At 51.9% G+C, this 23,932-nt stretch overlaps 1 protein-coding gene across 1 annotated transcript in view; it reads left to right on the top strand.

The window, feature by feature from the left end:
• Positions 1 to 9,987: 9,987 nt before the first annotated feature.
• iqsec2a (IQ motif and Sec7 domain ArfGEF 2a) overlaps positions 9,988 to 23,932 on the top strand; it is a 96,575-nt gene continuing 82,630 nt past the window's right edge. The window contains exon 1 of the mRNA XM_088909650.1: positions 9,988 to 12,423. Within this exon, the coding sequence (XP_088765776.1) occupies positions 12,053 to 12,423 (371 nt within the window). The 5' untranslated portion in view covers positions 9,988 to 12,052. The remainder of the gene's footprint in view (positions 12,424 to 23,932) is intronic.

The raw sequence follows: 23,932 nt of genomic DNA on the forward strand, positions 1-23,932 counted from the left end.
AATCAGAACTGGGGAAAAATACTTACACCAGCAAGTGTTTTCAGCAGCTGTGTCGCCCAATGTCTTTCCCTCCTCTCTCGGCTCTACCCACTGTCCCACACTGCCTCCCTCTCTCTCTCAGCTCTACCCACTGTCCCACACTGCCTCCCTCTCTCTCTCAGCTCTACCCACTGTCCCACACTGCCTCTCCCTCTCTCGGCTCTACCCACTGTCCCACACTGCCTCCCTCTCTCTCTCAGCTCTACCCACTGTCCCACACTGCCTCCCTCTCTCTCTCGGCTCTACCCACTGTCCCACACTGCCTCCCTCTCTCTCTCAGCTCTACCCACTGTCCCACACTGCCTCCCTCTCTCTCTCAGCTCTACCCACTGTCCCACACTGCCTCCCTCTCTCTCTCAGCTCTACCCACTGTCCCACACTGCCTCCCTCTCTCGGCTCTACCCACTCTCCCACACTGCCTCTCCCTCTCTCGGCTCTACCCACTGTCCCACACTGCCTCCCTCTCTCTCTCAGCTCTACCCACTGTCCCACACTGCCTCCCTCTCTCTCTCGGCTCTACCCACTCTCCCACACTGCCTCCCTCTCTCTCTCGGCTCTACCCACTGTCCCACACTGCCTCCCTCTCTCTCTCGGCTCTACCCACTGTCCCACACTGCCTCCCTCTCTCTCTCGGCTCTACCCACTGTCCCACACTGCCTCCCTCTCTCTCTCAGCTCTAACTACAGGCTCAGACTACCTCTCTCTCTGTGTTCCTACTTCCTCCAATCCCTCGTTTCTTGCCAGTAGCCCACAGCCCTCCCTCCCCCTCTCGCTGTAGCTAGAGAGGAGTGTAGGCACTGTGCACATTTGTTTAAATCGTCCTTGCTAGTGAGTCATGCTTGCCCATATTTACCCATGTAAATTTCTGACCTCTACGCAGTGCTGATGGCTGAATGCTACAGAGCTGGGGAATGGTAGATCTCCTGTATGTTCCTACACAAAGACATACTAAAGGAATATTGTGCACTGACATCCTTTCCATATCCTGTTCCATCCTCCTGGTTCCATTGCCTGGTGTTCTTCATCGTGTGAAACTAAACCTGCGTGACTGTGTCAGTCAGCCCCTGCGTGCTGTAAAGCTATACCTCATGTAACTTAAGTTGGTCTCTCTCTCACACACACGGCAGTGGACAAAGGCAGCAGAAGAAGGGACAGAGACACCACAATGAAATTTAAAGGGGCCAGCACTCTGAGAAACCTCCCAATACCTTCTGACACAGTGTTCCTTTTCTTCAATGGCATTAAATAGAAACGCACAATAAACCACTCTCACACTGCCCAGAGGAGAAGCCCGGAGAATGAAGGGAAAACTTCTCAGAGCAGCCCAGTTGTGCTTGTGGCAGTGTGGTCAGCTTCTTCACGTGGTCATCAGTGGTGCAGGTCAGCCTCAGTCCCTTCAGCACTGTTCTTTTGTGTGCAGGGTTTATTAAGCAGCAGGTCAGTCACCTTTCATCACTGAGCTTCAGGCCCTGTCTGTCAAGCTACCCCTGACAAGCTACAGCCTGCCTGACTGTAATCCCCTGGGCAAATATATCCCAGTCCCCCTGTTTGACAGACTCCAGAAAGCAGGTGGAGGCTCCAGAGGAGCAGCACACTTGCCAAGACTGATGCTGCAGGGGGCTGAAAACATTCCTTCCTTGCCATTCATTGGATGTGTCTGTCAATGAAAGAAAGAGTGCCCCCTGCTGGTCTGGCTGAGCAATGGCATTTTAGTGTGAGTTAAGAGAACTGGCACAGCTGAGCTTTAGTGCTGCTGTGGTCAGTTAGAATGACCACACATTACCATCTCTTCACTAGATTGCTGTCCTGCTGAGGAGTGGGTGTCTTGTGATCTGTGTGCTGCACGCCAGGGCTTTACATGACTGGTATCTCTAAGCACACACGTGCAAACTACAGTAGGGGATTCCTGTGGTCTGGGGTGTGTGCGGTGTGAAGTAACTGCGTCCTCTGTGTGGGGTAACCACAGCCCTGACTGTAAGCATGGTGTGGGGTAAGGCTGTGTGCTGTGTGTGCGTAGTGTGGGGTGTAGGGTGTGTGCAGTATGTGTGTAGTGTGAAGTGTGTGTGTCTAGTGTGCAGTGTAGGGTGTGTGTAGTGTGCATAGTGCGTATGTAGTGTATGTGTCGTGTGGGGTGTAGGGTGTGTGCAGTGTGTGTGTAGTGTTATGTGTAGTGTGTGTGTAGTGTGCAGTGTAGGGTGTGTGTAGTGTGTATAGTGCGTATGTAGTGTATGTTGAGTGTGGGGTGTAGGGTGTGTGTAGTGTGTAGTGTGTAGTGTTGGGTGCAGTGTGTGTGCAGTGTATGTGCAGTGTGGGTGTAGTGTTGGGTGCAGTGTGTGTGAAGTGTGGGTGCAGGGTGTGTGTAGTGTGTGTGTAGGGTGTGTGTAGTGTGTGTGCAGTGTGTGTGCAGTGTATGTGCAGTGTGGGTGTAGTGTTGGGTGCAGTGTGTGTGTAGTGTGGGGTGTAGTGTGTGTGTAGTGTTGGGTGTAGTGTGTGTGCAGTGTGTTTAGTGCGGGGTGTAGAGTGTGTGTAGTGTGGGTGTAGTGTGGGGTGCAGTGTGTGTGCAGTGTATGTGCAGTGTGGGTGTAGTGTTGGGTGCAGTGTGTGTGTAGTGTGGGTGTAGAGTGTGTGTAGTGTGGGGTGTAGAGTGTGTGTAGTGTGGGTGTAGTGTGTGTGCAGTGTGTGTAGTGTGGGGTGTAGTGTTGGGTGTAGTGTGTGTGCAGTGTGTTTAGTGCGGGGTGTAGAGTGTGTGTAGAGTGTGTGTAGAGTGTGTGTAGTGCGGGGTGTAGAGTGTGCGGTAGCTGCAGCCCCATATTTCCGCTGTGTGTGAACATGTAGAGCAGCAGAGAGGAAAAGGGCAAACAGGACAAAGCACTCCTGCCAGATCTCCGCTTGTGGAAATGAATAAAAAGTAAAAATATAATAAAAAATGTGTAGGAGTTTACAGAGGCTGAGCGCTACTGAAAGCAGATAGTTTGTGATACAGAAGCATTTCTCCAACAATTATCTTTGCGTTCTTTACCAGAGATGGCACCACGTGTTGCTACCCTGGAGATCTCCAGGGGCAACTGAGGGGTCTTTCTCCATGGCAACAGTGCGAAAGTTGCCCTCTCTACTAGCAAAAAACAGGGGTGTTTTAAAATCCGAATGTAGTTATTGTGTTTTATGTATTTTATTTCTTCTCTGACAGGAGAGAAACGAGATGTGAAGGCGCCCGTTCTCTGACGCTGCTGGTCATGAGTGACGAAACCAAACCCCGTGTCTCTGAAGACAGCGATCCGAGTCCCGCTGCACAGCAGGGTGATCAATCCCAGGTCTTGCCATGAGCTGCGGGCTTCTGCATACTAACTCAATTGATTACATTCACAAACACAGACACGAGGAATCCCGTCGCATTGACCTGCCCGTATTTTGCAGTCCGGATCCGGCGCTTGCTCAGGATCTGCTTCCTGCTCTGTGATCCTGGGTGTCTTGTAAGGACGTGAGGGAATGCCAAACGCTTTTCAGCACAGGACTACATCATCTGGTATACAGTAATTGGTTGTTGTTTAGTATAGTCTAAAACCCAAGAGAAGAAGAAGCCAGGTTATTGCCTTCAAGAACATGGCTCCATAGCCTGTTCCATACTCCCACAACCCTTTGTGTAAAAAGTACCTACAGAGCTGTTTTAAATGCACTTTTATATAGTTTCTACTTATGTCCTCTGATTCGTGACAAAGTTAACACATGGATCACCATTCCACTGGACCACCTAGCTTCAGTCTAATCAAAACCCCTCCCAACAGCCCTGCGTACAGCAGCCCTGTACTCATCAGAGAGTTCTGGTTTCCTGTACACAGTGGAAAGCCACCATTGAGGACTGGGTTTGGTTGTGCGAAGGATGATTTAATCTAGCCCCAGCCTGTTTATGATGTAGACTGCGTTTCACAGTTTCAGCAAGAGGCGTCTCAACACATTTTGCACCAGCAGTTTTGAAAGTCACGTGATGAGTGACGTGGGAGAGGAGTCATGTGACGAGGGCTGAGTCAGCACTGTCACATGGCGTTAGAGCTCACTCTCCAGCCCAGGGCTGGCTCTCGCAGGGCTGTCTGTCTCACCTCCGGGAGGACCTGCAAAGGGTCTAATTGATCGGACTAATTGATCCAATGATGAGCTCAAGTGGACATTTGTTAGAGCTGTGATTTTTTTTGTTGGAGTAATAATCTGGTCTTGGTGTCTGGGGAATGCAAGGATGCTTCTCCAGGAGTTGTGTTTGACCCTTAACCTCCATCAAGGGGACTGGCGTGACCCTAGTCCTGCTGCCTCCGGCCCCTGGTCCTGAGCTGCAGGCCTTTCTGATTTTCAATCAGCTTGATCTTTGATTTACCCATCAGAAAGGCAAGGCCTGGGGAGCTCAGGGTCAAAGGTCAGGCATGCTGTGCCATGAACAGGTGTTTTTGCAACCTGTGGCCATGAACTGCAGGAACCTCTGTTCTAAATAGTACTAGAATTACAACCCTGCTTACGAGAGACAAAACCAAACACAATTCCTCGGAGGGGATCGACTCTCTCCTGTCAAGTGTCAATCCGACGCTGTCCTAGAAGTGCCTTTTCAGAGAGAGTGGAGCTCAGCAGCGTCTCTCTCTGTCTTCTCCCCTCTCGCTCTCCCTCTCCCTCCTCTCCTGGAGGCAGCTGTGAGTGGAGAGCGCCTTTGTTACTTCTGAATGTGAACCTGCGGGTGAATCGATTGAGTTAGCGCTTTTGATAAACGTTCGCACTCATTTTCTTTCTTCCACTTCAGCTGTGTGACCTGCGCAGAGAAGGAATGTATTGCGCCGATGGAAGAAAGGTCTTCTGAGAGCCGCAGGTCCCGGCTCTCTCTCGGCGTGTCTCCCAGCCGTGAGGAGGAAATCGTTTCTGAAGCGCGATGGTGCCGCTGACTGGTGCGCGGTGTGGGAAGGGAGTGAGACTGTCACATCTTCCTCTCATTAAACAGGAGTGCCATATTATTCAGCACAGGAGAATAATATTTTGACATTTCTGGATGGCAAATTTGGAAAGCAGTGGTCCTTGGTGGAATGAAAAGGAATTGTCTTTAAAGGCTGCTTTAAATTGCTTTTCCAGGAGCCTTGCGATTTTGTAAGGATTCTTTAATAAAGAGCCAATTTAAAAGTCAAAGCCCTTCCCCCCCACCTCCACCACACACATTATTACCTCTCCCTTTCTGCGGTTTACACTCATTCTGTTACCTCTGCAGGCAGAGCTTCCCAGGCGGGTCTGGAACACAGAGAACTGGGATCTCGGATCCTAATCCAGCCACTGAACCTCACCTTGCTTGCTTTTCGCAGTCGGAGGGCAGGAGGAAACTTGCTTCCTCCACAAGTGAGTCCTGCAACCCAGTATTGGACAAGCAGCCTATACTCGGTGGCACAACACCAGTCACAAAAGGGAGCGGAACTAACACAGCAGGATCTGCTCTGTGCAGTGAACTGCCGTGATGTTCAAGCTGAGGAGTGATAGATTTATTATGGCTAGAAACGGGGGGGATGGATTTATGTACATATACTGTACGTTTTGCTTATGGCTAGATTACAAAACGTGTTTAAAATAAATACCGTAAGGAGACAAAATCCACACTGAAGCGATAAACGGACATTAGAGATGCAGAGAGAGAGAGAGAGACTGGGAGACCAGAGGAAAGACAGAGAGAGATCGTTTTGTAGCGAATGAATAATTAAGACCTGCTGGTGTGTTACACTGTGTGGGAGATCCGGAGACTGGCATCTCTCTCTCACTCCCCCTCGCGCGCTTGCTGTCTGTTGAGGCAGTATGTGCCGCATGAGCCCTGCTCTGCGCACGGTTTCCATCTCAGCTGCCTATCGCCCTTTGCAGGGTATTTATTACTAATTCATATTCAATTATTCTGATTGTGATCTTTCATATTTTTTATTGCTGATCTTCGTTTAGCTTTATCCGTACCCATTTACAGTACACAGTTATGAGTCCCAGAGCCATGGACACTGTGCCACACTGATGCCCTGTGCTCTCAGTCTGCCATCACTGCACAGCTGCGCACAGCTGGAAGAAGACTTGGACGCCTAGCATCTGGTGTGATTCCCATGAACAGCCCTGCCGGACTCTGGGGTTGGATTCCCGACGTATTCCTCCACCTACCACACTCCCTTGAGAATCCTTTGTTTTGCCTGCAAAAGGATATGTGCCAGGATCTGTAAGGATTCTGCTCCCAAGATCCTGTGGGATTTGTATTTCATGCAGAACCTGCAGATTGATTGTTTGCGTGTGGGTAGTGAATGCTTCAAACAAACACGCATAAGAAGCCCGTACAGTCAGTAACACGCACACAGACCCTTCGCACACACGAGAGAATGCAAACCCATTGATATTCTGTGCACACACCATCCCGTGCACAGCGCTGCGCGCTGACCCTCTCGCTGTGCAGCGCAGGGCAGTCGCACACAGCGCGTGTTCAGTGCACCAGGTCCACCGAGCTGCAGTGCGCTGAACTCAGCTGGAATGATCTGACATTTGCAGAGCGCCGTGCTTTCAGAACAGAACACACACCTCCAGGTCAGGTGTCACCCAGGCTGCGTTCAGAGCATCCGAGAGAACGTCATTCACACCAGAGCTGCAGGCCTGAGCACCCTGGGGTCCTGCGTGTTGTTCCAATACCAGAGTACGAAAAGCAACCAGGGCTCAGAGCACGAGAATACAATATATTTGCACACAGGGTGTTACAGAAAAGTAGTGTGGACCCTGTGCAGAATCCTGAACGATATCCAGAGACGCTGTCGAGTGAGCAAACCGGAGGTCCGTACGCCGTAGGTAGTCGAGCCGGGCGGAAACACCAAAGTAGAAGCAGAGCCGGAAGCCGTGAGGAAGCCGAGAGTCAAAACCGGAACAAACAGCAGAAAGTCCAAACAGAAACCAGGAGACGTAGCCGGGAGAGAAACCAGGGTCAGGAAGCCAAGATCCACATAGAGAGTCACAGAGATTTAGGAGGAGTAGCTCTTGCCAGGGTAAACCCAATACTGAGCAGGGAGATGTGTGTAAAGCAGCCTTCAATAGGCCGAGGTTAATTGACTAATTAGGGACAGTACTGGAACCACGAGTCCTCTGGGGCCGTGGCGTAGCATGGGGGGGCCATTGGGCATATCTAGCTCGTTTGGTAGCTAGTGGCTAATTAGTCCGAGGGTTTCATCCAGCCATTTCCGGAAAGAAGCCAGGGAACTGGCTTCAATCACATGGTGAGGACATCTTGCTCCTGACCCCCCACCACTGCCACCCTTTGTGTAAAGTCTGGACCAGACGGATTGGGTAGCCATGCCTCGCGATGCGAAACTCTACCGTGGTGAGTCGGTACGGTAACAGCCCTGGGATCACGCCAATCGACACTTCTCCCAGCATGCCAGCTGGGGGTTCTCCAGCACTGCGCTGGTGTCATGCCACGATGATCCCCATAGGCAGAGCCTGTCTGGGTTTATCTGTCCTGCCCTGGATTCTGCACCAAGCAGGGGACACTGAGAGCGTGTGGGTAGTTTCTAAGACGGGATGGCAGTGCAGTAGACACAGGGAAACACACAATCATTCTGGAACATTGCAGGAGAAGTGCAGAATTCCTAAGATAATCTAATGTGGTAATATTTCTTTAGAAATATTTAATAGATTTCATAGAAAACCATTTTAAGTACAAATGACATTAGACAACCCATCTTTTGTAACACAAATTTGCAAATACACTTCATACTGAGAATGTAGTCTATTCTTATCTGTTCCCTTATAATATTTTACAGTTATTTTACTCACTTGTAACCAAACTATATGCATTCAACATAAGGAAGATGCAGATGTTATGATTATCAAGAGAGAGAAAAGCATGTGAATGTACATTCTTAACTCAAGTTTCAGTTATTATGAATCTCGATAAATTCAGACTTTAAAGATTGAATGTACTCCACCCATCTAGACCAATGTTTGACAAAATTATTCATCTCTCATTTAAGTGAAAGGGTTCATTTTTCCATTATATATATTTCATTTATTAACTTATTAACCTAGTCATTCATTGTTGATACATCTAGGAGAAGCCACTTTCCTGTTACAGGCTTTCTACAGCAGCAGTGCTTGTAAGGCTGCTGACAGTCATGTTCTTTCCCATCCCTCGGCACTGCTGCTGGCTCCTGTGTGCAGCCTGTGCTCAGAGATGCCATGTGCCCCAGCTCCCTCCTTGTCGCACGACACCGGCGTGCGTCGCCTCCGCACCTGCAAGCTCACGCCAGGCGGGGGCGCCGAGGGCAGGCCAGACGCGCACACTGGCCCGCGACAGGAGTAACGCTCACCTGGGGAGCACAGCCGGGCTGCAGGCAGCACAGAGCTCACACAGCTGCCTCTCGCCCGCATCTCCGCCTTCTACCTCAGCCAGTGGCGATCCGCCCGGATGAAACATTCTGGGGACCGGGGAGAGGAGGACCGCAGGGGTCCTGAAATCACCTGCATCCGTCGTGGAGCCTTAGCGGAATTCATCTGATCTCAGATGATAAGAACAGTTACAAACGAGGGGGGCCATCCGGCCTGATTGCTAGTTTAGTTGTTAATTGATCCCAGGATCTCATCCAGCTGGGTCTGGAAAAAATCCAGGGTATCAGCTACAGCAACATGGCTGGTTAACTTGCTCCATACCCCTACAACCCTTTGTGCACAGAAGTGCTTCCTGCTCTCAGGCTTAAATGCCCTTCCACAAGGTTCCCCCTTGTGTGCTGAAGAAGTCCGCTGGGCTCTTTATACACGTGATGGGCTGAAGGTCCTCTTCTCGTTCGTAAACTGATGTTCGTAAACTTCTCTGACGTAAACTGTTGACGTTTGAAAAGAAGTCGGGCTTCCTGCGGTCAGGCTGTCCTGCAGGATGTCCTCCTCGGGATTTCCCAAGGAAACAAGGAGGATATTGGCAAGAAAGCAGGAGGAGTCTGTCCCCCAGAATCTGAAGATGCTGAAGGATTTGTGTTAGTGTGTATGTGGGGGGGGGGGGCGCTATATAAGCGACAGCAATGTAACTGCACTGCACAACCCATCACACCCCCTGACACAGAGCTGTCCCTGAGCGCACACCCAACACAGCACAACCAGGGCTTCACCATTCTCTCATTTACATGAACCCCAACTGATAACAAGTGGCCCATTTTTATCCAAACAGCCCGTGTACTTCTATGAAGACTCACACAGCTGCCTCTCGCAGGAGGGAGTTGGGGACTGAGAGAAGAGGGATACTCCCCCGAACCCCGAACCCGTACTTCTATGAAGTCGTGTGCTGCGTTACCTTGACTGGAGCCAAGTTCTTAACCATGACGCGGTACGGGACAGACGAGTTCCAGAACCCGCCATGCACGCTGCCTTGTAACTGGACCGACGGCATCACCCTCACGGGGGTGACTGCAGTGGAGGACCGTGCAGCGCAGACCCACGGAGCGTGCGGCTGTTACATAACGCCAGCGCCGTGGGCCGAGCGTCGCTGCCGAGTCATGACAGTTACCCCGGCGCTGTGCGAGTGCGTGTGTGCAGTTCTTCTGCAGCGACAATGCAGCACAGAGCCGAGGAGTCTTTTTTTTTTCTTCTCTCTTCTAAAACAGTTGTTCGATCGCATGGGGAGGTGTGTGCGCGTGTTTGGCTGGTGTGTGTGTGGGGTGGGGGGGACAAGGTGCTAAGCAGTCGCCATTTTGGCTCCGACTCCATGGATGACAGGGCTCATTAGAACCCGTTGTACCTTAGAGCCAAAATGGCAGGATAAGGTTCGGCCAGTTTCACGGTCTTTTTTTCCAGAGAGGTATTGAGTTGGTATTCAGCACCAGGCAAAAACACACACACACACACGCAGTTACCCTCACTGACACACAGGCTCTTAGATACAAGCGTCCACCTCCCCCTCTCTCCTCCCACCCCTCTCTCCCTCTCTCTGTAACTAGCTGAAGAGAAGGGGGGACGAGCCAGTAAAAAAAACGCATTTTAGTATTTTGCGGCGGTGCAGAATGGCGGAGGTGGACAGCGGGAGCAGCAGCCCGGCTGCCGTCAGCAGGGAGTTATCCGCTTTCCTGCGTCGGTTCCGGGGACTGTACGGCAGAACCTGACCGGACCGGACGCGGATATGAACTGCGAGGCGGACGACGGGGTCGCTGCGGGAGAGGCTGTACACTCGCGTCGGGGAAGACACCCGAATCATCTCACGATCAAGACAGGACTTCACTTGTGCTGAATCCGTAAGCGCTGGGCTTTCCGACATACCTGCCTGCCTACACGTTTCCCGGTCGACACGTCCCGATTCCGTGCCGTAATCTGTACGCTTTTATTTCTGAGAAGGGGGGAGAGACGGCCGAATTCACATCCAGCCCATCCAGAATCGATATGACTGTGCGTCTCGGAAGGGCTCCTCGACGTGTTGTAATTCTGGATCGACCGATGCATTCTGAGCGCAGTTAGCCGGCTAGTCTGGCGTCTCGGCCAGCGAGGGGGGCAGGCTGGACAGTGCCCCCCGGTCCCGGGTTTCTCCGCGCAGCGTGAATCCGCAGACTGCGGGAGAAGTACCGCGGCGCCGCTCTCTCGCCCGGGAGCATGGAGACGGGCGCACCGGAGCGCAGGCGGCTTTCCTTCACGGCCCGGGGTTAAAAATTCACTAAACCGCTGAGTTGGCATCGAGACGCGACGGACAGGACTCAGAGGATTCAGAGGCATCGGGAATTGGGGCCGGCTCGCCCCCGGGGCTCGGGGGTGCGGGTTCGGGGGTTTGGTGGAGAGGAGTGAGGGAGTCGAAAAACAAAAAGTATCAGCCGTACCCGGGGAAGAGACCTCCTCTCTCTCAACTGTGTTCTCATTGACTGGCGTTCTGGTTTTTGGGGGGGGGGTTCTCGGTTACTTAATTATTTGTTTTAAAGAAAAAAAAAGGATCCGCATTCAGACAACGTCAATTTAAAACGACTACAAAAATTAAGAAGTCCGTCCACCGCCACCACCCCCCCCCAAAAAAAAGGGAAATCGGGGTGGGGGGGAGGAGGAGGTGGAGGAAGGCTGGACAGTGAAGAAGGGGGTTCACTGAAGGAACTTTTCAAATAGTCTTTTCTTGGACTGTCTCGCAAGTTTCTCCGAAGGCGCTTGGTGCGTGTCCGGCGGAGGAGATTACAGAGCCACGGCGTCGGGGGGAGAGCATCTTCCCGGTATGGGAGGGGTGGCAGAGGGAGTTGGGGACTGAGAGAAGAGGGATACTCCCCCGAACCGCGCCCCCCCCCCTGCCCCCCCGACCTGTATGGGGTGAAGAAGAGACGGGGCTGCCGGACGGACGGACGGACTGTCGGGCTGCGCGCTGGGTCTCTCCGCGCTGCGACTCTGGGGGCGAGAGAGCCGCGCCGCTCTCTCGTGAAATGCGGGGGTCCCGCCGCCTCCGCTCGAGCGCCTCCCGTGACCCCGAGGACCCCGGGCGGGACAGGTGACCGAGGAACCGCTTCTTAACCAGCAGGGCACCCGAGGAGCCCCGAGAATTACAGCGCACACGCACGGACTAACTGCCTCACCGGCCTGCCGACCGAGCGCTTCCTGTCCGCTCGCTGGGCCGTCTACACCCCCCCCCTTCCGGCGCCCCCGCTGCGGGAGGGGAGGGCAGGGCAGGGCGGGACGGGACAGGTGGGCTTCGGCTCCGGGACCCCGGGTCGGATTCGCCTGCCTGTCGCTTTGGGCTCTGGAACTGCCCACCTGATCTGGACCGGCTTGACCTTTGAACTCGCCCCCCACCAGCTGTCTTTGAAGTGTCTTGTGAGTTACAGGGAAGTTGGGGGGCCGAGAGGGGAGGGGGGAAGGAGTAATCGGGGACCCCCCCCCCCCCCTTTTTTCTGACTGATTTATTTTATTCTCTGTGGTCGGCAACTTACCGGCAGAAACCAGCTAGGGCTCCCCTTCACTCTCCCGCCCCCCCCCAACAACACCACCCCCTCACCCTTTCTCTCGGGGTGACCCTGGGGTGCGTGCCGGAAAGGGGGCGGCCATGGAAGGGGGCCAGGGGACCCCCGAGAGCCCCAACAGGGCCGTGGAGTACCTGCTGGAGCTCAACAACATCATCGAGAGCCAGCAGAAGCTGCTGGAGACCCAGCGGCGCCGCATCGAGGAGCTGGAGGGGCAGCTGGAACGGCTGAGCCAGGAGAACAAGGACCTGCGGCTGGACCGCCACCAGCAGCAGCACCCCGGTCCGGCCCGCGCCGAGGCCCAGAGCGCGCCCCCTCCCCCGCCGCCCCCCGCCCCGCCCCGGGACCGCCGGGCCCACGCCCGCCTGACCAGGGGGCTGTCCTGCGGGTCGAACCCGGGGGCCGGGGACAGAGAGAGAGACGGCGCCAGCCCCGCTGCCACGCTGCAGAGACAGTGAGTCCGGTTCCGGTTCCTCTCGCGCTCGGCCCTGCGGAGCCCCCGCCGTACGCACCCTGCCCGCTGGTGTCCAGCCTAGGCGACCCTCAGGACCGGCCAGCGGCTCTTTTCCAGCTCTGGGTGGGGTCACAGAATGTGACTCCGCCTTCCTGTTCAGAAACGGGTAGCTGTCAGCTCCTGACAGACCGCCTGCACCAGCGGTCATGAGGCCTTCCGGCCAGGTGCTGCAGTGTTTGTGTCCTCTCTGATGGGTGCTTCGTGTTTTCACGGTCAAGGCTGCTCATTTTAATACGGCGGGGGCTCTTGTGCAGGTGGCCGGGACGGTGTCGTCGTTGTTGCTCTGTGAGGTCGAATGCACTCGTTACTGCTCGGGGGCTGGAGCTCGATCTGAAAGTGAAAGGGTTACATTTTTTGTGTGCGTAGTTTGTGCACCTAGCTCGGTCTGTGGTGGGTTGCGGGGAACCCCACATATTGATGCCCTCATGAGGCAGCCAAGCTTGCAGGGAGGAGCTGTAGTTAGAGCGCCTCCTGCTGGTCAGAAGAGGCAGGGCGGCTGAGTGGCACAATAAGCAGCATATCGCCTGATTCACCACCCCTTGCAGGCTGGTCTGGGCCTGGGGTGAAGTCCGCAGAGCCGCGGAGCAGAGTTCAGATGCTGGGGAAAACGTTCGTGTGTGGTAGGAAAGGCTTGCGCTGTTGCAGGGCACATTTAGAGATCAAAGGGGCAGAAATCACACTCCTGTTGTGCAGCTGATTGTTCCATGTGCGGGTCCCTGGGGCTACAAGCTCTTGCACAAGTGAGCGAACACAAACAAACGCACTTGTGTGCTTAACTGACTGTCAGTCCACATTGATTCAAGATGAGCTAACGAGCGCAGGCTGTTCGTTTCCTGGTGCTGGCTTCCTGACAGCAGCCTGTGGCTCATAGTAAGATGTGGACTGGCTCAGCCTGCTGCACAGTGGGAGTCCAGTTTCTTTTTCCGGTCGAATGTGTTTATTTTAATGTGCTGCGTTGGTTGTGGTGCAGGATTGTGCTCTTGTCTGTCTTGTGGGTTATTATTTCTCATGTATCGAGCCGTCGGTATGATGCAGTCTGTCCTACAACACCTTAATTCCAGAATGCCTGCAAAGCACCCCTCCCGTCAGAATGTTATAATTCATAGCTGACATGTAGCTCTTGTGCTCATCAGTGTACCGACTCCCGTTGCACAGCTGTCTGGTCCATTTCAGGTTTTGCCGAAAGCTGCGCACTCCCGCACAACCTCCAGAAGTCCGCCTACGTGCTCATTTCCTCCATGATAGTAGGTTTGTGAAATGCGGCTGCACCTGGTGTTGGCTTACACGAAAGTGCCTGCCTGCAGCTCCCAACAAAACCTGGAATGGATCACGCAGCTCTGCACTGGGAGCCGTGTTCCTCCAGCTGTCCGTCTGTCCTAGCGGGTGCTTTGTGCTGTGCTGCAGTGGAGGGGCTACAGCGTGCCACATGCCCACCTTGCAAGTGTGTGTGTGTGTGAGAGTGACAGTGCATATGCCCTGATCTGCGTGGTGCTTCCTGTTTTGCACGGTGAATTAAATAGCCTCATCCAGTGAACCTGCTTGTGATTCAGTATTCCCAGCGTTGATATATTGAACAAATTAGCCTGAATAGTCTGTTTATGTGCAGCTTAGAGTTAATGTATTCCTCATAGTGTTCAGGCAGGACCGGCAGACAGCATAACCAGAGCTCTCGCCTCCTGGAGTCTGAGCTGTACCGATGAACTGGCACAGCGGCAGTCCAGACACAGGCTGAGTTTCCATTAAGGGTATTAAGATAAACCAGTGTCAGGCTATATTAATACTGCACAGATAACCTCCAGATAGTTCAATAATCCTTGTGTTTTACTGGGGATTGTCACATTCAGAGAGTTTGTTCATGCGATTGTGAATGCGCTGTTTACTTGATTGTTAGAGGGTTGCAAGTAAGACTCCCACTGCACAGCAATCTGAGCCGTTCCAGGTTTTACAAGCTGCGTGGATCTTGTATATAAGCCAGTACCAGTTGCTGGAGATTTCGAGCTTGTTAACCATATGTGGGTTCATGTACGTACTGTACCTAGGCAGGCAATGTTAAAGTACTGCTAATACAGTACGGTACAGTACATATTTGCCCCTTTTGTTTTTATCACTGCAAATCTGAGCTAGAGCCCACAGCTTGGGAAAGCTGAACTGGGTCTAAGCGGTATGCAGTGGGAGTCTCACTCCCAGATGGGCTGGAAAACGTCTTGCGAATCCCAAGCACTGTGACTCACCGGCGCCTGTTACGAGCCAGTGTGAATTCGGTGTTGTTAATGGAGCCCTGGTGAACTAGGGGTTACAGATTTAAAGGTTTTAAAGCATCAGCCATGTCATGGAGAGAAATGAAAGGACCTGGTGTGAGAGAGGACAGGGTTTCCTTATGTCGCGGTGTTTTCGCAAAGCTGTTTTTTTACCTGAAACAGTCATTTTGCTTGTTCACATCAGAAATGCCTGACACTCATACACAGGAAAATTGCTATATTGTCTTTTTTCCCTGTGCATTGTTTTTATAAGGTCTTTTATGCCCTGAAACCAGATAATCATGCAGCTCTAACTAGTGAACTCTAGTTTAAAGTGTGAACGTGTGCAGTTTCAGTCCGCCCTGTCGTCCGGTCTGGGGAGGACTTTTCGGGTCCACAACAGAATGATCTCACGAGAGTGCCAAGCTGCGTCTTTCGTTTTGAAAGTCTGATTTGCTCCCTGGAATTTGAGTTTCCACAGACGAACAAGCTCATTTTTTGTAGTAAATCTGTCTTTTCTTTGTGTGAGCTGTTCAGTCAAATCCCAGAAAATGACAGCAACGATCTGCTCTTCAAAATCAAAAAGGCAAAAACGTCTAGACGAATTTATAATGATGAGATTTTAGATTTTGGAAAATATGTGCAAGATATAAGCATATATCCTAATTGTTTTGAAGGCTTTATCTGCTCAATGGAATAGTGCTAACATATGGTCTGTAGCTCCTTCAAAGCTGCCGTTTTCTGAAAACCATCAATGAGGGTGTTTTATAGAGAGCAGGTCTCAAACACCAGGTGTGGTGAAAGGTCTGAGGACTAGAGGACAAGTGAAGAGACAGGTGTCTATGTGCTAATCCCTGCTCATGAGTCACTTGGGAGGGCATTTCAATGGCAGGATTGGGGTGAATTCCAGTGGCACAGTTCTGATTCTCCCTTTCAAATAGATTCCGAATCATTTTGTACAGAACTGGAATTGGGAATTAGGAATTGGTGTGACCCCAAGCCTGCTCAATGCAAATATTCCAAATAATGAAAAGTACTACCAGAGTCCACCCTGTGGACAAACTGGGGTTTGGACATGGAACTGGACCTGAAGACCAGAGGAGATCAAGGGGAAATGAACTGAGGGCTCCAAGTTGTTTACAGCTCTCAGTTTACACAGAGCTGTGAGGGATGTCAGGATAAAACATTCAGGACAAGTTGCTGATTCCCACCTTTCGGGAAAAGCCTGGATGAGATTTTGGGATCACGTTCCTATTAACAGCCATTAACTAAAATGGACTTCATTAGCTTAGACAGTCGCCTTCAGTGTCCTCTGATGGTGAAGAGAACCATCCCATCCCAGACTGCTTCCAATAGGATCATCCCTGCTGTTCTGTGTGCCTCCACAGTTAGAATGAACTGCTTGCACTTGTACAGCACTTAACACCTCAGAGGACTCTGCTTCATATCGCACTTTCACATCACATCCCACCTGGGTGACACACAGCTGCCGTTCTGCACAGCAGATCCAGATCAGGGCGCAGGAGTGAGCAACTACTTCCCCAGCTGGATTCAGGGAGAGCTTTTAGGGGACCAGAAGTGCATTTATCAGGAACCCCTACTCTCACTCCCAGGAGTAGGAGTGAACACCCCTACCCTTATGAACAGTGTCACGGTATCTTCAATGATTATGTTGTCTAGTCAGGGCATCGGTTTAATGTCTCATTTGCAGAATATAGTCTCCTACAGCACAGTGTCACCCTATTTGAGCATTAGTTTGGGAATTCTGGTCCAGATGGAATTGTGCCACCTACTGGTGTATGTACACCACTTGCAACAGAAGTGTGATTTTCTTGGAGGTCTTCCATCCAAGTACAAACCAGGCCCAGGCTTGCTTAGCTTCTGAGATCTGATGGGATCAGGCTTCAGGGAGGTGCGGCCCATCCCACTTACTGTTAGATGGGACACTGCTGTCTGCCACACCCAGCATGTGTTCAGACCCATGATGCTCTTTTGCTGCAGTACTGGCAGCTTTGAATCCTCTGTAGGCAGAAAAAAAAACACAGAGCACACTTTCTCTCTTGGTGCAGAGCTGTGCAGTTCTGGCCCCTTGTCATCAGAGCAGAAGAGCTAGGCGCTGAAACGCTTAAAAAAAACCCCAGCCTTCAGCACTTCCTTCTGATGTCTCAGCCAGCAGCAACTAGACAAGTTTAGGTTTGGAGAAATTGTCATATGGAGAAGCTTTACTGCGCTGCCATGGAATTAGACCATGATAATTCTGTAAAGGTTTTATCGTCTCATTTGATAAAAGACATTGGCCTTGTGCTGCCCTACACTTATGAATTGTTCCTACCAGAACTCAGTGTGCCAGATAGTCTGCAGTACAGCACAGGGCATGCTGGGAGTCCCGGGAGGGCATGCTGGGAACCGGCAGAAATGTGAAGAAGCTGGATGAAAAAGTCCTGCATGGTCTGGCCAATGGTTGGAAGTCTGAGCAGGGTCAGGTGTGAGTGCAGCCACAGTGGGGGGGTGGAGAGGTAATTCAGGGGGAGCTGCCTGGGCCTAGGGGGACAGAATCGACTGGATTTCCGCCAGTGGAGCTACACCTTCCGCAGTGGGGGGGGGGGGGTGTAAGCTGTAGGCATTTTTTGTGAACGTGCCCGTAAAAAAACAGCCAGTCCTGCACAGCGCTGGCAGAAAATCCTGCAGGACTTGCAGAAAGATTCTCGTGCCAGAAATCCTCACAAATTTTCCTGCAAGAAAATCAATCTGTTATTTTTCACGTTAAAAAAAAAAGAGACCTGAAAGATCGTCCCTGTGGAATTCCTGAAGGGACTCTACAGGATATTTTACAGCAATCCTGCTGTGTTTGTGCATCTGTGTGTATGTGCGTGTGCATTGGTGCAGGAAGGCAGTGCTTTCTGTGTAGGAGATCTGTTTAACATGCCAGAGAGAGAGAGAGAGAGTGTGTGGGTGAGAGACAGTAAGAGAGAGACCCTGCAAGTTAAATAAGTTCTTTTTTTTCAAATTGCAATAAGCCCAAGCCTCCTGTTTGCTCTGATAAATGAGGTGGTTTTTCTTCCTCTTAGGGCTTGCATTTTCTAATAGGCACCGACTCAGAGCTGCATTTGAAATCCCCAGTCGTAGCTGCAACTTTAACCCCTTGCGTTCATTAAATGTCCTATATAGCCGTATTAACAAAAAGAAATTGAAGGTGTTTTTTTTAGACTGCACGATGAATGTTCTCCCATTCCCCTTCTGGTTAAAATAATATCATCTTCAAACAAAGTCATCGTGAAACCAAGGCAACGTGCGTGTGAGGAGAGGATTCTGGGCCCAGTGAATTGTGCCAGAGCTCTGGGATGGATGGGGTTAATTTTCAGGCACCTGTGGCCCCTCCTGTCGCTGCCCCCAGCCGGACTCCACCTGCAAGAGCACCTGTGGAGGTGATGGATACAGTAGAGGGTTAAACAGAGGTGCAAAATGATGTAAAATAATGTCATTCATGGGCAGCATGGTGGCACAGCAGTTAGCAGTGCTGGTGCCCTGTATTCAGTTCTGGACCTGGGGTGCTGTCTGCATGGAGTTTGCATGTTCATGGGAGTTTCCTCTGGATGCTCCAGTTTCCTCCCACAGTCCAAAGACAGTGATTCATTTTTTCCAGGCACCACGATTGAGACGCCAAGACCTCATTCTCTTCTTGTACAGCCTATCTTAAGGGTGCGAGACGTTCTTCACACGAGCCAGCCAGGATCTGACGCTAGAATCTTCTGATCCAAAGTCAGACATGTTGTCCATTATGCCACTGGTCCCACAGTCCAGAGACTGACAGCTGGGAAAGCTGGCCCTAGGTGTGAGATTGTGAGCGCCTGTGTGTTTCCCATGCGATGGACTGGCGTCCCATCCAGGGTGTACCCCGCCTGCCTCCCATTGCCTGCTGGGATAGGCTCTGGCTCCCCTGCACCCCTGAATTGGAAGCAGCGGTTCGAAAATGGAAAAACAAATCTTTCATTTGGGTTGAAGCGATTCTCCCTCCTGTATCTTCTTGCTGGTTTGGAACCGTCAGACGTAACTCCGCTCATATTTCATGCCAGCTCGGGAGAACGCTGCCCCCCCCCCCCCCCCAGGGCTCCCCCACAGACGTTCACGCGTCAGTGACGTGTTCCTCCGACAGCCCTCACACAAGTGCCCGCAGGGTCTCTTTTCAGGGTAGACTGAGGATGCCCTGATATTGTCCCGTCAGTGTGCATCAGCCCTTGGGGAGTCCTGGTCCCCACTGGCCAGTGGCATCCTGTGGACTTGAGCGAGCGATGATCCAAACAGAGAAGCGCTGTTTAAGTGGCCACGTATATCAGCACATATTCAGGGCTGTAGAGGTAGTGGGAACATGGCTTTGCGGATCCGTGTCATTCAACAAACTGCCCCCCGGTCTGCTGAAGTACTGATAAGAACTGACTTTGTAAAAACAGCAGGAATTGGCTTGCGCCTAACGAGGTTGTTAAGGGTAGAAGTGATCATCTTCAGGGAACAGGATGAAAACGACCGGAGCCTGAAGCACAGGGACCTGTTCTGAAAGGCGGCACATGAGGCTCTACTGTATAAAAGGGTTTGAAAACTGTAGCAGTCAGTCTGCTCTGCAGGGCAGACCCAGCACTGCCCTGCTGAGTGCACTGAGCTCGCAATGGCTGAATCTGCACAGGGCCAGCTCCTGCTCCTCTATCGACGGGTTCATATTGCATGGAAGGCCATTCAACTCATCCTGTTTGTTGGCTTTGTCTGGGTGTTCGTTCCAGAAACCCCTCCCTCTGTGTCAAGATATTCTAAATGCTTTCTTTATGTGCTTACATGTACTTGGGTCTTGATTTGAGTCATTATGCTTGACTTTATGAATATTGTATAGGATTTAAAATTTCTGTTGCTTTTGTACTTGACTTGGGGTCGGTATCAGTCCAGGATGGGACGCAGACACTGGGAGTGGGGTATCAGTCCAGCATGGGACACAGACACTGGGAGTGGGGTATCAGTCCAGTATGGGACACAGATACCAGGAGTCGGGTATCAGTCCAGGATGGGACACAGACACTGGGAGTGGGGTATCAGTCCAGCATGGGACACAGACACTGGGAGTGGGGTATCAGTCCAGTATGGGACACAGATACCAGGAGTCGGGTATCAGTCCAGGATGGGACACAGATACCAGGAGTGGGGTATCAGTCCAGTATGGGACACAGACACTGGGAGTGGGGTATCAGTCCAGTATGGGAGTGTGATATCAGTCCAGTACGGGACACAGACACTGGCAGCTGATCTGGCATTTAGTTGCTTTTGTCTGTACGTCTTCAGCTGTGAAGAGTGAGTTCAATCTAATCTCCATCAAGGCTGAGAAGACTGTCTTTATTTTTAGACGTACTAGAAAAGCAAGCAGAAAGCACAACACTTCACACAGACAGGGGATTGAGGTGTAAACAGCTGAGAGCCACTGGAGGAGGGGGTGGAGTGGAGAGAGCCAGGGATGGGCGAGATGTGTGTGTGCATATGTGCGTTTGTGCAAGTGTACTGTATATGTGCATGCGTGTGTGTGTGTGTGTGTGTGCGTGCGTGCGTGTGCTCCCCTGCTCTGTGGTTGGACAGACTGGCTTCCACAGTGTCCAGCATCTTGTTGTCTGCAGGAGCAGTATTAACCTGCTGGAGGTTTTGTGTTAGAAGGTTGTGCGGAGACGGTGCTGGAGCCGGGCTGAGAGGCAGAGACAGGCGTCGCTGTCGGAGACGGTGACATCGGTTTTTCAGCACCGCGCCCGGCTGTGGGTCCAGCTGTCTCTCCAGCGAGGTGTGGGACATCACTGTCCCCTTTCCCGCTGGGAAGAGAGTGAGTGTGTGTGAATGTGTTTGTACGCGCGTGATTGTGTGAGTGACGATGTGGTTGAAGAGTGAAAGTGTGTGACTGCTCAGATAAGTGAGTGCATGTAAGTGTGTGTATGTCACTGTGTGTGAGTGAACCTACATGTATGTATATTTGTACGAGAGCTTATGTGCGTCTGAGTGTGTGACTGCATTTTTAGGTGTGCGTATGTGTATGAGAGACTAAATGTTTGTGCAACAGTGTGTGAGACCGAATATGTGTCTGTTGTGTTTCAGCTTGTGTGACTGTGAGTGTATATGCTTGTGACTGCCTAAGTCATGGTGTGTGTAAGAGTGCGTGTGTGTGAGTATATATTTGTGTGCACTATTGATTGAGTATAAGTGTGTCTTTTGCGCTGTTTTGGTTTCACATCTGTGAAGGTTTTGAACTTTATTTTTTTTAAATAAAAAGTGGGTTTTTCTCTATAGCTTTTGACAGAATGACGGTCGTTCTGTTCAGGGCTTGTCAGAAGTCGCTGGAATGTATTGATTGTACTCTCTAACGCTGGTAGTCGGTTTTCCTTCTTTCTCAATGTAAAGGTTTTACGAACCTGCCCGGGAACATTAGGACTGTCCCAGGCCCGTACTCTCTCTGTGCTGAGGGTGGGATCCCTCTGGAAGTGCCTTGACAAGGTCCGGGGCTCACCGAGATACCGAGGCACCGGCGAAGCCGAGACTGGCTGAGTCGAGCTCCCGTCATCCGGCACTTTTCAGCTCTTCCAATTTTCCGGTTTCTTCAGCTGGAGAGCTTTGTTTGAGATGGAAACGGTGAGAGAGGGAGGGGAGAGGAAGAGATGAGATGAGGGAGAGAGGAGGAACTGCGGCAGGGAACCAAGCGGGACGCTGTGCTTCTTTAATTAATGTATTAATGGAAATTAAATACAAGTGGAACGAGGCTGGAGAATAGGAGGCTGCTCCTCTTTAAAGGGAATGAGAGGGAGCTGTGTGGGAGCACATTGCAGAACAAATTGTCCAGCTCTGCTTTTGACGGGAAAGCTCCTGTGCCACACAGATCCACGCACAAGTGTTTAGGGATGGCTCTGGGACCGACAGTGCTTGCGAAATGGAGTCAAGGTGAAGAGAACAAGGCAGAGTTCTTCATTCCCTGGGCATTTCACCTGTTTGACCACGAGCCTGTAGGCAGAGAAACTGGGCAGATGAAGGATAAAATAGATTTTAGGCTTGTTTTAACCGCGCACATCTGTCTATGCAAATCTACTTAATATGAGGAAACAAGCATGAAATCAAAAGACCCAGTGTGCTGGCTCGTGCCCAAGGCTGAGCAGGGGAACCTGGGGTTTCTGGGCAATTATTTAAGTTTAGCTTGTCTTCCACAGCAACTGTCAGTAAGCATCAACCCCCCTGAATTTCTGCTGCTGCTTCATTACTGCTCTGTGCTGGTGCAGGGAGGTAGTAGGACTCCCGTGGCATAATAATAGTATACTGGCATATACTTACAGACAGAAGCAGAGCTGCCAGGTGTCCGAAACAAGGCTGTTCACCAGTTTCTTAACTGCGAGAAATATTGCTAAACAGGAGCACAGTGACAGAGAGCATGGGGTGTGGTGTGTGGTGTGTGGTGTGTGGTGTGTGGTGTGTGGTGTGTGGTGTGTGGTGTGTGGTGTGGAGGAGTGAGGAGTGAGGAGTGTGAGGAGTGAGGAGTGAGGTGTGTGTGGTGTGTGGTGTGGAGGAGTGAGGAGTGTGAGGAGTGAGGTGTGTGTGGTGTGTGGTGTGGAGGAGTGAGGAGTATGAGGAGTGAGGTGTGTGTGGTGTGTGGTGTGGAGGAGTGAGGAGTGTGAGGAGTGAGGTGTGTGTGGTGTGTGGTGTGGAGGAGTGAGGAGTGTGAGGAGTGAGGTGTGTGTGGTGTGTGGTGTGGAGGAGTGAGGAGTATGAGGAGTGAGGTGTGTGTGGTGTGTGGTGTGGAGGAGTGAGGAGTGTGAGGAGTGAGGTGTGTGTGGTGTGTGGTGTGGCGGAGTGAGGAGTGTGAGGAGTGAGGTGTGTGTGGTGTGTGGTGTGGAGGAGTGAGGAGTGTGAGGAGTGAGGTGTGTGTGGTGCGTGGTGTGGAGGAGTGAGGATTATGAGGAGTGAGGTGTGTGTGGTGCATGGTGTGGAGGAGTGAGGAGTGTGAGGAGTGAGGTGTGTGTGGTGTGGAGGAGTGAGGAGTGTGAGGAGTGAGGTGTGTGTGGTGTGGAGGAGTGAGGACTGTGGCGTGTGAGGAGTGTGACGAGTGAGGAGTATGTGTGGTGTGAGGAGTGTGGTGTGTGTGATGAGTGTGTGTGGTGTGTGAGGAGTGTGTGATGAGTGTGTGTGGTGTGTGAGGAGTGAAGTGTGTGTGTGGTATGGAGTGAGGAGTGTGGTGTGTGTGTGAGGACTGTGGCGTGTGAGGAGTGTGACAAGTGAGGAGTATGTGTGGTGTGTGAGGAGTGTAGTGTATGTGAGAACTGTGGTGTGTGAGGAGTGTGTGTGTAGTGTGTGAGGAGTGTGTGTGTAGTGTGTGAGGAGCGAGGAGTGTGTGTGGTGTGTGTGAGGAGTGTGTGTGTGGTGTGTGAGGAGTGAGGTGTGTGAGGAGCGAGGAGTGTGTGTGGTGTGTGTGATGACTGTGTGTGGTGTGTGTGATGAGTGTGTGTGGTGTGTGAGGAGCGAGGAGTGTGTGTGGTTTGTGTGGGATGTGCAGAGTGTAAGGAGTGAGGCGTGTGTGTGGGGTGTGTGTGAGGAGTGTTTGGGGTGTGTGTGTGTGAGGAGTGTTTGGGGTGTGTGTGTGTGTGAGGAGTGAGGTGTGTGTGTGTGAGGAGTAAGGAGTGTTTGGGGTGTGTGTGTGTGAGGAGTGTTTGGGGTATGTGTGTGTGAGGAGTGAGGTGTATGTGTGTGAGGAGTAAGGAGTGTTTGGGGTGTGTGTGTGAGGAGTGTTTGGGGTGTGTGTGTGTGAGGAGTGAGGTGTGTGTGTGTGAGGAGTAAGGGGTGTTTGGGGTGTGTGTGTGTGAGGAGTGTTTGGGGTGTGTGTGTGTGTGAGGAGTAAGGAGTGTTTGGGGGGTGTGTGTGTGTGAGGAGTGTTTGGGGGGTGTGTGTGCGTGTGAGGAGTGTTTGGGGTGTGTGAGGAGTAAGGAGTGTTTGGGGGGTGTGTGTGTGAGGAGTGTTTGGGGTGTGTGTGTGTGAGGAGTGTTTGGGGTGTGTGTGTGTGAGGAGTGTTTGGGGTGTGTGTGTGTGTGAGGAGTGTTTGGGGTTCCCCACAGAGCAAATACCTCTCCCTCGTTTTCTCTTGCCCTCGCCAGTCACATCGCCCACCTCTCCCTCCCTCCACCCCGCTGCCTCTGCCTCTCTGTCCCTTCTCCCTCTCC

This window comes from Atractosteus spatula, chromosome 2 (assembly GCF_055471065.1).
Source record: "Atractosteus spatula isolate fAtrSpa1 chromosome 2, fAtrSpa1.hap1, whole genome shotgun sequence".
Classification (NCBI taxonomy): Eukaryota; Metazoa; Chordata; class Actinopteri; order Semionotiformes; family Lepisosteidae; genus Atractosteus; species Atractosteus spatula.